The sequence below is a fragment of the Pseudochaenichthys georgianus genome, chromosome 14 (assembly GCF_902827115.2).
Source record: "Pseudochaenichthys georgianus chromosome 14, fPseGeo1.2, whole genome shotgun sequence".
NCBI classification, from domain to species: Eukaryota; Metazoa; Chordata; class Actinopteri; order Perciformes; family Channichthyidae; genus Pseudochaenichthys; species Pseudochaenichthys georgianus.
In genome coordinates, this window is record NC_047516.1 from 20,048,555 (window position 1) to 20,061,379 (window position 12,825).

The 12,825-nt window shown below is 42.8% G+C and overlaps 1 protein-coding gene across 3 annotated transcripts in view; it reads right to left on the reverse strand.

Moving 5' to 3' along the window:
- cadm2a (cell adhesion molecule 2a) overlaps nt 1-12,825 on the reverse strand; it is a 211,680-nt gene that overhangs the window by 36,701 nt on the left and 162,154 nt on the right. For all 3 annotated transcript variants that reach the window (XM_034099364.1, XM_034099365.1, XM_034099363.1), the window contains 2 exons: nt 2,512-2,664; nt 271-408 (listed from right to left, as the gene is read on the reverse strand). In XM_034099364.1, the coding sequence (XP_033955255.1) occupies nt 271-408; nt 2,512-2,664 (291 nt within the window). The remainder of the gene's footprint in view (nt 1-270; nt 409-2,511; nt 2,665-12,825) is intronic.

A 12,825-nucleotide genomic window follows, 5' to 3' on the forward strand; every position in this document is an offset into this window, starting at 1 on the left:
TATGAAACAAATTTGATTTCAGCTGTGGTTCTGACTTTGTGTTGGCAGGTGTAATGCTCAGGACCCAAGGAAGTGCAGTGTCCAGTGTAAAGTTGGTTATAGAGATGCTGCAAAATGCATTGCCACAGGCCAAGTATTCGGTCTGTTGCGATTTAAAATACCAAAGGTAATTATAATATAATATATAATATCTGTATAATATTACACTCACTGTATTTGTGAACCCATAGCAGTGATGCAGAAGAACATTCAGATTCAGATGTTGCTTACCTTTGACCTCCTTTTCATTCCTGAACCAGCGCAGGTCGGCGGCGGGCTTGCTGCCCTGGGTCATGCAGGTCAGAGTGATTTGGTCTCCCTCCAAGGCGGGCTTCGTCAGGCCGTCGATCTCTGGCTTCTCCGGGACACCTGAAGGGTGGAAATGTGGAAATCACAGCGATGGAACTAATTCACACACAGCGGCATGTCATTATGCAACGATAATATTGTTATGCCTTATTTGAAATTCTCCTCCAGCTCGGGCTCCTGCAGGGAGATGAGAGAGCAGACTACAGAGCAGCAGCCTACTCCACAACGCATCAGGGAGGATTCTCGCTGACACAGTGCTGGATGGTCTCTCTCCCCATTGGGCCGTCTAGTCGTTAAGGGTCAGTTCACCCAAATTACAAAACACATATTTTCTCCCATACATCTAGAGGTATCTAGCCAGGCAGATAGTTTGTTTTTCCTTTATCTATGTTGGGATATATCTGTCTGTGTTCAACTCAAATACAATCAAAGTAAATAGAGTTTTCCTTTTTATGCTCACATATTTAATTATTACTCTTTTTGAACTATTAACCACCCAATAAATAGTGAGAACAGAAAACAAACATTTCCAGCTAAATAGCACAAGTTCTAAGTTAAAAGAGGTTTCTTTGTGTGTTTGTGTAAATCACGGTAAGCAAACACAAGTGACAGCAGAGGAGGCTACGAGGTTATACAGAACATGTTAATTACTGGCCTTTCCCAAATGAGTGTTTTAAGTGTGTGGGGCCCTTCTAATGTCAATGAGCAATACGTCTGCCTCAGGCAGAGTCACTGAAAGGTCTGTCAGTCAATGCCATCGACTGGCTCTGGCCTTGTCTCTCTCATCACCTCCTGTACGATTTATTTTCAGAAGCAAAGGTCCTTCTGTTTTCTGTTTACCATCCTCTAAGGGAAGAAAGTGTAAATACATTATGCAGTGAGATATATCCCTCCTCATCTGATTTAATACTATACATATTTCCCAATGTGTTCAAAGGATGGGCTTTATATCCAAGTAGTGTGCTGTATGTGTACGTGAGTGAATGAGGCAGTGTGGCCTGCCTCAGAAAAGTGTTTGATGGTTTTCCCCCAAGACTGAAGGAGAGCAGATCAAATACGAAGTTCATCTTAAACAGTGACGTTCCCCTTGGTTCGCTAGGGGACGCTAATCCTTCTCCCTCTCTGTGTGTGCATGTGAGTGTGTAGTAATATGGGTGAGTGTGTTTCTCTGCTCATTTGTGTGTCACTGATTTGCATGTGCTGTGTTATATTTGTTGGTCTTCTGCTCAAGCATTTTCAAGACATGACAATTAAATGAGAGCTCCATTTGTGATGCAAGACGGTTCTCGTTGATATCTCTTTAAGATCTATTGAATCAAATCATTTTTTGTGATTTATTTCCCAATAGTTAGGTATTTTGTCCCCAAATGAATTCCAATGTATTCCTATTATGGTTCCTAGCACTCACCGTCCGGACTTATTTTGGTATGTTAAATAAATCTCCCAGCCATTAACTATTGTTCAGTATTGCAAACAAATAATTTTCTCTGTAACCTTATTGAGCAGTAGCCTTGAATGTCTCTAATTCTCTAAATGCTTGTTAACATAGAGAGGCTGCTAATGGTGCTGGAGTGCACTAGGACATCTATTAACATTAGTGGGAACTAATTGGCAAGATAATAATCCCAGTGGCAGGAAATTAGACAATGTGTGGGGGTGATGATCACAACAAAACCATTACCGAAGAGTCCAATATTATGTTTTTATTTGTCAGCAGGCTATTTGTATCAACGGTTAATTTTTTCTGAAATACTTAGCGCAACAAATTAACCCACTTATTGTTAGTAATGAAAAATCAACCAAATAACACTATTAGCTATGTTGGTAACCTCCAGTAATTGGAAGAACAAACAATAAAATAAATAAAACTAACCCTGAAAAAAAACATGTTGTTCTTGCTTATGTTCAGAATTGGTTTCAAATGTGTTATTGTGTATGTATTTTGCAATTGTACAGAGCTTTGGCAAAACTGTGTGTAAATATAGTCACGCTAATAAAGCTATTTTAATTGAATTGGAAGAACAGAAGCTTATCTATGACTTATGTTCTTCCCACTTATCCATTCTAAAGTCCACCTATATTTTAAAGTAATTGTGGCCAATTATTTACAAATGAACATTTCTTTCAAGCAGGAATTGTATTACATGTTTAAAAGGTACTCACCGAGAACAGTCAGGTAGGCTTTGGCTGTTCTCACAGGCATGGTGAAGAGGGAGCAGGTGTACATGCCTTCATCCGTCAGCGTGACATCACTGATGCTGATGGTCAGCTCCGACCACGACGCATGCATCAGCTCAATCCTGTTGTCCCTTAAAGCTGCACAGAGAGACAGACAGACAGTCAGTAAACCTTATAAACCAGAAACCGTGTGAAGGTCGATGCGTATCAAGTGCGTTTGGTGTCTCTTGGGGAACACGATGCACAGAAACAGTCAAAAGGACAGAGAAAGTCAAAGGAAGTAAGAGCAGGCGGCCAACAGACACATCAACCAATCTGAGACGGTTACAGCAAAGCACACATCTAAAGAAAAGATCAGTAGTCTAATCATGTTTTTCCTGTCTCTCTTAACTCGTGCATATTGTTGGAAAACAACACAGTTTGATCTTTACCACAAACACATTAAACACTTACAACCCTTTCTTTCAGTCTTTATTTCGAACAGATTAAAAAATAACAAATGTGAAAAACAGAATACCGTATTGTTATAATACAGTATTTATCCACATTCATGGTAATATTTGTATATTCAACAAAAAAAAGTCTTCATATTAATAATAATAATAAATCATATGAGTCCGAACGGGAGTAGGAGGAAGCAAATGCTTATTCATTCCACTTACAACCCTATCAACATGCATTTGACAATTTAGATATTTGCAATATTTACACACATATACTGCATAAGCAGTGTTGCTTATTCATTTTGAATACTAATATCTGTGATATTGTATAGGTTTTGCTAATTGTAACATTTTAAAAAGTTTGAGCTGGTCAAGCCAGGCAGTGTAGTGTAAGCAATAGGCATGAATATATTTAAATGCATAAAAAGTCTAAAATGGCATCGAAATATAAGTTCAAAACAGAACTTTCTGTTGAATCAGAAAATGAACGCATCGGTGCACCTTTACAGAAAACAAGACTGATGGCCTTGTCTGGTGGAAACCATCGTAGACATTTTACTTATATGAAAATGTAATCTTTCAAAAGACATAACGGGAATGGAAATCAATACTGCAATAACTGGCTGAAAAGATGGCCTAATGAGAATTTGGCAAGATGTGAGGGTTGAAATGGATTTGCTGAAATTGGCTGGCTTGTTGAAACATACTCCATGGTATTCAAAGAAGACTTTCCACTTCATAATATCTGTGATAGCAATGTTCCAGAATGGGTTGGCACCTTGAAAATGACGGGATTCATGCCTGCATTAGTTTACAAAACAACACAGCACAAAATAATTGTTTTCATTTTGTTTGTAGAGGGTGATAAAAAAGTGCATTCATTTGTTTCTCTGGCCTTGGTGCTCGAGAGATTTATGCAGGCTTTTCATTTGCAAGTGCACCACCTTTTTACAAACCTTATTTAATATGAGTATCTCTCCATCACAGGGACTCTGAGCACACTTCGTTCAAGTGCAGTGAACCGTTTGTGTGTGTTTGTGTGGCTGCAGCAGAGAAGAGGCATGATTATTTGTGAAAAAGTGTCCATGTTTTCTTATTTGTGAGGCCACATGCAATTCTAATCGTAAGGTAATTGGAGGTAAATGATATACAAACTAAAGCACCCTGGGTTTGTAACTTGTCTACAAAGACTAAAGGACATTAGTCTTTTTGTAGAGTACTTTCAAAAGATCCTGGCTGGCTGAACGGTGAATAATCATATCAAAGTATCTGAAGACCTGAAAAAGGTCCTCAAGAAGCTTCTTCCATATTCCTTCCCCAACCTGCATACATCATGCAACTTTGTCTCACACTACGACGCGAACCTTTATTTTATATACCTTTTGTTAGTTTTTTATTAGATCAATTACATTTATCTATAAGAATAACAGGAATATAAGAAAGTGTTTTGTTTTTCACCAAGAATGTCAATCACAGTAATAGTCAATTAACTTTAAAAGAGTTTCTTAGTAACTTGTAACAATTAATTGCATCGCTACAGGTCTGACTCATAGTTTTGATTGATTACATCAACGCAGACTGCCACAATCTCCGTGTTTTCACCCACTTACGGCTGTAATTAGTCAGTCACTGGTAAATGTCCTGCCCTGAAGGTGACTGAATGGAGGGGTTTGGCACCTGAGCTGCATTCAGTTTCCATCGTCTGTGTATAGTGGGAGGCTGTGGCTCAGTGGTATAGTGCGCTGAACTACAGTCAGCATGTCGTTGTGTCCCTGAGACACTTCACCCCACATTGCTCCTGTGGGGATTGGCCACAGTACTGAGTATGTAAGTCGCTTTGGATAAAAGCGTCTAACAAGTGGCATGTCATGTAATGTGTATGCATTGCTGCAATGATCACAGAGATGAGAAAATGCTGAGAAATGTCAGCGTGCACGCTATCTCATGTCATTTGGTCTGCAGAGGGATGGATAGCTTTGCTTTGCCGCTTCCACGCTAAACACCTACAGTAAATGGCAGGAGAGTTGTAATCAGTTTGGCTTAACGACAGCTGCTCTCTCTCTCTCATTTAGTATTGCATTTGTTCCGTCCTTTTCCCGTCCCTCGCAACACCGGTTATCTCTGCAGGACGCGTACTGAGCTGAGCAGGCGTGACACCACGATATGAGCACATGACATATCTTTACGCTCGGCACTGGTGACAGCACATTCCTGTTTCCGTGCGAGTGTGTGAGGACGAATCGCCATCAATGCAAGACCACCGAAATTGGATCTATTTTAACGCACTGCGAGTTCAGTTAATGGTGAGAGCTGTCCTGAAAAGATAGTTCTTTACACACACGCATGTATAAACCCCATCTTATCTCATCTTAAGACAAAGAACAGATTATTTGGATGGATTCTAGAATACATTCTCCTTGCCTCTGTATTTCTTTGTCAGTTTCTCTCTTTCCTCCAACCCCCACAGACCTCATTCTGTCGACTCTAACCTCTGAATGTGTGTACACTTTAAATAATGCTGCTTTTCTACTGTTGTCTTATTTGCTTAGGGCAAAGAAATGTGAGAAGGCAAATGTCAGAAAATAAATTCACTGTTGCTGGCTTGTTGGCTGTCGTGATGCAGCTCTGCTTTCTTGCTTCGCTTCCTTCAACAGCCAAAGTAATTTGTGAGACAAATCTGAAGTGGATAGATTGATAGTTCTAAGACTTGTTGGCCTTCTTATGCAAGGAAATGAAACCTTAGTGATGATATTTTATTTATAGAGAGAGCCAAATTAAATGTGACTGGGCTGTAAAAACGTTATTGATTAATAATATGACAAATGAAAGCTTTCGCGCAAGTTCAATAAGGAAGACCTAACATGAGTCACTTACACGTCACTCTATTGCTCCCTTCCCCCCTCATTAAATACGAGGGCGTCACCCCTCAGCAGCCAATTGCTGCACAGGCTAAATTCCTTAAATACCTGCTCTTCCTCCCTGTCAGTTGTCATTTCAGGTGACTACACGCCGTGGTAGTACTACAATACTCCTCCTCATGAGAAAAACCGTAAGAAACAATTAGCTCAAGATGTCCAACTCGGACAATTCGGAACACGAACCTTCTCTGGAAGTCTCCGATCCCGGTTCGGCTCCCCACAGCGGCTTACCAACAGAGGCAGACTTCCTCATCGCCCGGCTCCTGCAGCAGGGCATTCCCACAGCCCCAGGCCTCACTCTCTCTCAACTCCGAGAGCTCTCGGACCAGGTCTCCAGCGTAGCTCCCCAGTCCGGGGCAGCAGCTCCAGTCAGCTCCCCAGAGAGCAGGGCGAGGACGCGGCCGCAGCCGCGGAGGTAAAAAAGGGCAGGAAGTCGAGCCCTCCAGGATCCCGTCCACCTCCAAAATCCACCCCTTCCCAGGCTCGCCAGTCCGGGAGCGTCACTAACACACCCCTTATGGAGAGTAGCGTGGCCGGCTCCCTGCAATCCCTGGCTAGCTCCATGATAGCTATCGATGCTCGCCTCCAGGCCCTGGAAGACTCCGTCACAGGAGCTTCGACTCCGTCACAGGAGCTTCAACTTCCGTTGCACTCAGGTACTAGTGTTAACGAAAAAAATGTTTGCACTCACCCTTACACAGGGTTGGGTTGTAACGGAATACATGTAACGGCGTTACGTAATCAGAATACAAAAAATCTTAGTATATTCAGCTGGCGTTACATTTGAAAAACGAGTAATCTGAGTACTTTCGTAAACCTGAAGTGAATACTTATTGGAATTATTGGTGGAAAAGTTTCCTCACAAAATGTAATATTCATTACCGGCAGAACCGTGTGCTGTGCACACTGCACAGCGCTGCAGCGTGTCTGTGAGCGAGAGATGCAGCGTGTCTGTGAGGCCCCGCCCCCGCACGCAGATGAGCGAGAGAGAGTTCTCTTTCAAAATATATTGAAAGGTAGAAACGGAGATGGTTAGATAAAACGTGGAAGATAACGTTTATGTAGCATTTATTTATTGTCGAAATTATGACATTTATAACGGGATCAAAGTGAATGGCCTGCTGCTGCTGAATAATAGGGCAAGTGACTGGGAAAAGTTTTAAAAGTTATTACATCGTTTCAGATAATAAATAATAATGATAATTCATTCTATTTAGGGGCGCCTTTCAAGGCACCCAAGGACACCTTACAATGCATAACATATTCCAAGGAAAGATTTTAAGACAGTACAAAGAATGCAGTCTGGGTGAGTTTTTATGTGGGTGCAGATGAGAGAGCTGTCCAGAATGACACCAAGATGTTGTGTTGTGTTCTTGATAAGCCATTAAAACAGTAAAATACGTGTCTCCCGTTCACCAAAACATACCCATCTGTTATGGAAAAGAAAGTATTCCGAAGAAGAAGAAGAAGAAGAAGAAGAAGAAGAAGAAGAAGAAGAAGAAGAAGAAGAAGAAGAAGAAGAAGAAGAAGAAGAAGAAGAAGTATTCTAAAAGTAATCTGCCACCGGTACCGGCGGGGACTGTTGTTAGCTTCTGATGCGCAGAAGAAAAATCTGGCCCACCCTAAAGTACATTTCTGCCTACGCTACTGGTCCGCACAGCAGTGTGCGTTGGCGGTCGGCGTGTCTGAAGCTTGGGGATTTTTTTTGCGACCAACAACCAATCACATGAATCTCTTGCCCCCGACATACAAAGCAATAGCAATGTTAAAACGAAGTAAACTGGAAAAAATCCCCAACAGGCGAAAACCTACCAGTTTCACCCACTGTCTCTGCCACCTCCTTCCATGCCTCGCTCCTCTGGTTTGTATCCCGGTAGATGAACAGAGACTGATCATACAGCACCGGGTGATTCACTAGCGCTATAATGAATTTTCCCTCCATTTTTTGGAATATGAGGAAATGACCTGCGTAGTCTCTCCCAGCATACACGCAGTTTGACTGGCTAGCGCTTGTACTGGCATATTTGCATAAACGGGATTTCATTGGCTGACTCCCACAGTGACTTTCGTAGCAAGAAACTTACAGTCAGCCGCTAAAGAACCCAACATAGTTTCCCAGCTCATCGACAAAGAACTTCTCAAAGGATATATAATCGGCCCTTTTAGCTCCTCCCCCTTCTCAGTGTTCCGTTCAAATCCCATCGGAATAGCCACACGTAAATAAAAGGCTGATTTTCGATCTGTCCGCTCCCCGCTCCGGCCCATTCTGCAGCGTCAATAGCATCATCCCTCCAGATCAGTTCTCCCTTCACCATACCTCAGTGGATAATGCAATAAAGATGATCAAGTTCACAGGACACGGAGCTCGGCTCTCCAAAGCGGACATTACCGATGCCTTCAAAATCATCCCCATTCATCCGTCTCAGTGGAATTTGTTCGGTATTAAGTGGGAGTCCAAACTCTATTTTTGCCATTTGCCTGACCTCCGGGTGCAGAAGCAGCCCCTGCATCTTCAATTCCTTCTCGGAAGCGCTCTGCTGGAACCTGCTGAACATCGTCAGAATCCCCTCCGTCCTTCATCTACCGAACGACTTCCTCCCCATAGACCCGCCACAGGACAGCTCAGGGATCTCACTGGCCAAGCTTAAACACTGCTTCAGGAGTTAGGTGTCCCTCTCTCCAAAGAGAAAACGTTAGGTCCCGACACACGCTTAGAGTTCTTAGGCATCATCCTCGACTCCATAGACATGAAGGCGTCTCTCCCCTCCGCCAAATTGCAGCGCATCCGGGACATCACCAAGTCATACTGCGAGCAACAAGTATCACAAAACAACAGTTGCTCTCCCTTCTCGGACACCTCAACTTCGCCATGCACGTCATCCCCCAGGGGCGCTCGTTCATCTCCCGCCTCCTGGACGCAGCATCAGCGGTCGACAACCTCCATGACTGCGTTTTCTTAGACGAAGGCTGCCGCTCAGACCTACGTTTCTGGTCCCTCCTGCTCGCCCACTGGAACGGAGTTACTTTCTTTTACGATGACCTCGTGCGTTCCTCTGACTCAATGAGGTTCTTCACGGATGCCGCCCCATCCGTGGGTTTTGGGGGTTTCTTCCAGGGAGAGTGGTTTGCAGGGTCATGGCCCACGTCAATTTCTACCTCAAGCAAGTTCTCATTAAATCCGGCCTATCACCTATATCATACCCGGGACATTCCTTCAGGATAGGTGCAGCCACCTCTGCTGCTAATCAAGGTCTCTCTACCTCATCCCTACAACAACTAGGACGGTGGTCCTCCTCCGCCTTCACAACCTACATTCGCCCGGACATCAGCGCCGTACTGGCTTCCCAAAGATCTCTCAGACCCTAACTATGGTATCTATGCATATAACTGGTGGTGGTTCATAACACGTCTACACGTATACATGTCTCATTATGGTATCGGATTTCAAACTGCATTCCTGTCCTAGTCCGTGGGCCCCCGCCCACAGGGAACAATGTCTCGTATCACGCTGCATCTACATGTAACGGGCTACATTCTCATGCACGCAGGTATCCAAATCCCAGGCCCTTGCTCAAATGTGTCCGTGTGAAATGTATATCCTGCGGAGTCAGGTGTGGACCGGGGGTCCCCGTAGACTTCGGTCTCGTGGACTGCTGGTCCCAGCAGACTTCGGCCTCGTGGACTTGGGCCACCGTACACTTCGGTGTCGTGGCTTTGGGCCACCGTACACTTCGGTGTCGTGGACGTTGGGCCACCGTACACTTCGGTGTCAGTTACAAAACAAGATCCCTGCTCCGGCAGGACGTTCGACCTTCGGGCGGCGTAGTCAAGCCCTGCTAGCCAGGCAGGCGACCCTCAGGTCGTTTTCAGATAAGACCGGCACTGATTTCGGCAGTCAGAGTCTCAGCATGACCCGTAAGCTCCGGCAGTGATTATTTCATCCCCAGATCACCACAGTCACCCCACAAGGTAAGAAACTCAGTTCATCTCAGTATTTCATACTTCACTGGTTTTGGGGATTTCATCGGAGCGGTTCTTTCCCTCCTGAATGATTATCCTGCAAACTGGGGCCTAATCGCCAAACACCATTCCATTCTCCTTTTGTATTATCATGGCAATCATTTCATTCATATGACGTGTAAACAATAAATATGTATTCCTTACATCACGTCTCTCCGGTTTGAACTTCCTGTACTGCAGATCATTGCCTGCATGATACGGCATTGAGCATACATACTAATATAGGTTCCTATCGAATCTGAGATCCTGATCATTTCAATTAGTCTTTGCATTTAGAAATCCAATCAAGCTTTAAGCGTTAAGTTACAGGCAGAGATCAGGATAGTTTAGATGCCAAAATGCAGGATCACGCTGATCCCCCTGGAAGGGTGGATTTAAAAAAACATGAAAGGTGTTTTATATAACCATGAAATCCTGATATAACTGGTAAGGATGCTATAATACAGTTGAAATATGAAAACATTTAAACATTTTCTTGTGTTAGATTTCTGATTCATAGCAAATTTGTCTCACTTCAAATTATTATCAATCAATAAACTTGATTTATTGTGTTTATAGTGTGAACAATTTGGCGAAATGTAGCATTTTGTTTTCAGTTAGAACCAAACTGAATACCCCATTACTAATATATCCCCCTCAGTACTATACCATTTCCCTTTGAAACATGAATAATATGCAATATCATTTTTATAGGATTTTAATATGAAAAAAACTGAAATGTAACCTTCGATTTGTCCTTCTCTGCTCAGTTAAAGGTTCGCTATCGACAGAGAGAGGAGAGGAATGTATCTTTGCTTTTGTCTGTGAAGGCTCTGCTGTTGCCTGTCATCCATTAGAGACCATTAGTCACTCCAGAATGTGTTCACAGACGACCGCATTGTCTGCAACAAAGCGAGGCGGATTTCTGTTTCACAATAACTACTTACTGAATGTACAATCATATTTTTGCTCATTAAGCCTTCATCTGCGTCTCTCCGTGAACATACAAAGAGAGACTGAAAGGAAAGCTGAACTTGTCAGCATCAAAGTTTGATTTGTTTTGCAACTAATGGTCAATGCACCTCCGTCTGTTTTGCTGCTGAAGTACACAGAGATTACAGTTTGTGTGTGTGTGTGTGTGTGTGTGTGTGAGAGAGAGAGGGAGAAAAACCGAGAGAGATGTCTTTCAAACATCCGATTTCACTAACACAAAGTACCCTGAGACGTGACAATGTTATGAGTTTGCCAAAGTGATGCAGTTAGATAATCAGAACCGCAGTGAGGGCGGAAAGATGCCTGTTCTTATTCTGAGGGCTGATGACCGGACTGAGGTTCGCCTGAAAGCAGCCATGACCGATCAGATAACAGAAAGTAAACGATCATAAACACCAAAGCCACAAGGTCCTCTGTTCCCAAACACCATAATCAAAAAGGGTTAGAGCAAAGAGGGGAAGAGTCAGCTATGTCTAAAAAAGGAAAAAAAGCTCTATAGAGGATGAGAAGAAAGGCACATCATTGAAAAGGAAAAGTGAGACAGATGGAAGCTGCATTGAGAGAGAAGGTCAAATATGTCATGGTTCTTTTTATTCTGAGGGAAGACATTCTGTCAGCCGGTAAAACAGTCTTATTGAAAGTATGATGTTACATTCAATCATACTATTTGAACCATTAATGAGTAGCAGGTTAATCAAATTTGAAAAGGTATGTACGGAAATTTCCACCGAATTATTTCCTCTCACCTCCCACTCAGAAGCTCTTTTTTTCCAATGAAAGACTCTTTCTACTTCACATTACCTTCTTCCAAACATCCTGCCAATTGTTTGTGTTTTTTTAATTCAAAATGTCGCAAATCATACTGCAATGCAGAGCTATTTGACAACTTATGAGTGCTCCACAAGAACAGTCACAAAAACATGACAACAACCTTTTTTTCCCTGCTGCAAGAACAAAGTAGTAGTTAAGGACTACTTCAAATGTACTGTAATGGTGAAAGCTGCATGTGTTTCATTTTGATCATGGAACCATATAGAGCAAAATGGTTTAAGGCTCCAAAACGTTATAAACAATGTGTAAAATGTACTGTGAAATTCATAAAGGGGTTTCCAGCTCAATATGGGGATACGAACTATTATCTGACAGAGCTGCTGGTTTTGACAAAGTATGTTGCCATAGCCACGCTAAAATTGTAACAAATCCCTGTGTACAACGTCTTGTCGGCATCACAGTTTTTCACGGCTACTCTCCATCATTAAACGTGAGTGTGTGTATGAAAGACATCTAAGGAAGATTTTATTGTATCAGCATACGGAGTGTAATAAAATATTTCTCACTCACTTTAAGCCTATGATATCACATTTCACTTTGCTCCTTTATTTCCCTTCTCTCTTCCCACTCCTGCCCTTTCCTCTGCCATCATTTCCACTGGCCTCCCCTCTCCTTGCTCCCCCTTCTCCGTGTCCCCCTTTCTACCCAGGGACAGTATGCATTAGTATAGAGCCTTGGCAGGTGTTTGCTCATTCAACTGACACACTTTTATAATGAGAAAAGTGCAAATTTCAGAATATACATTCTGCTGCATGTGTCTGGATGTGACTGTTCTCCTTTCCTTGTCAACAACCCATCTGGAGGCTTGAGCTTCTGTGTGTATGAGCGTGTGTGTGAGGAAGCGATAGAGAGAGAGAGAGAGAGAGAAGCCCCAGAAAGCTATGCTTATTGAATAGCTTAATGTGTATTCTGTATCTCAGCCTTTTCCTCAACCTCCATTACCTGTTATACCTTTCCGAAAGGCACACCAGCTTTTTACTATGTAAAATGTGCCATACTCCATACAGTAATTGGCTGTATGGAATGTGACAGAAATGATTTCCTTTCATCAGTTTCTACCTGCCATGCAGAGTTCAGTGGGACAGCTCCACCAGCCCCACTTCATTAAGTCCTTG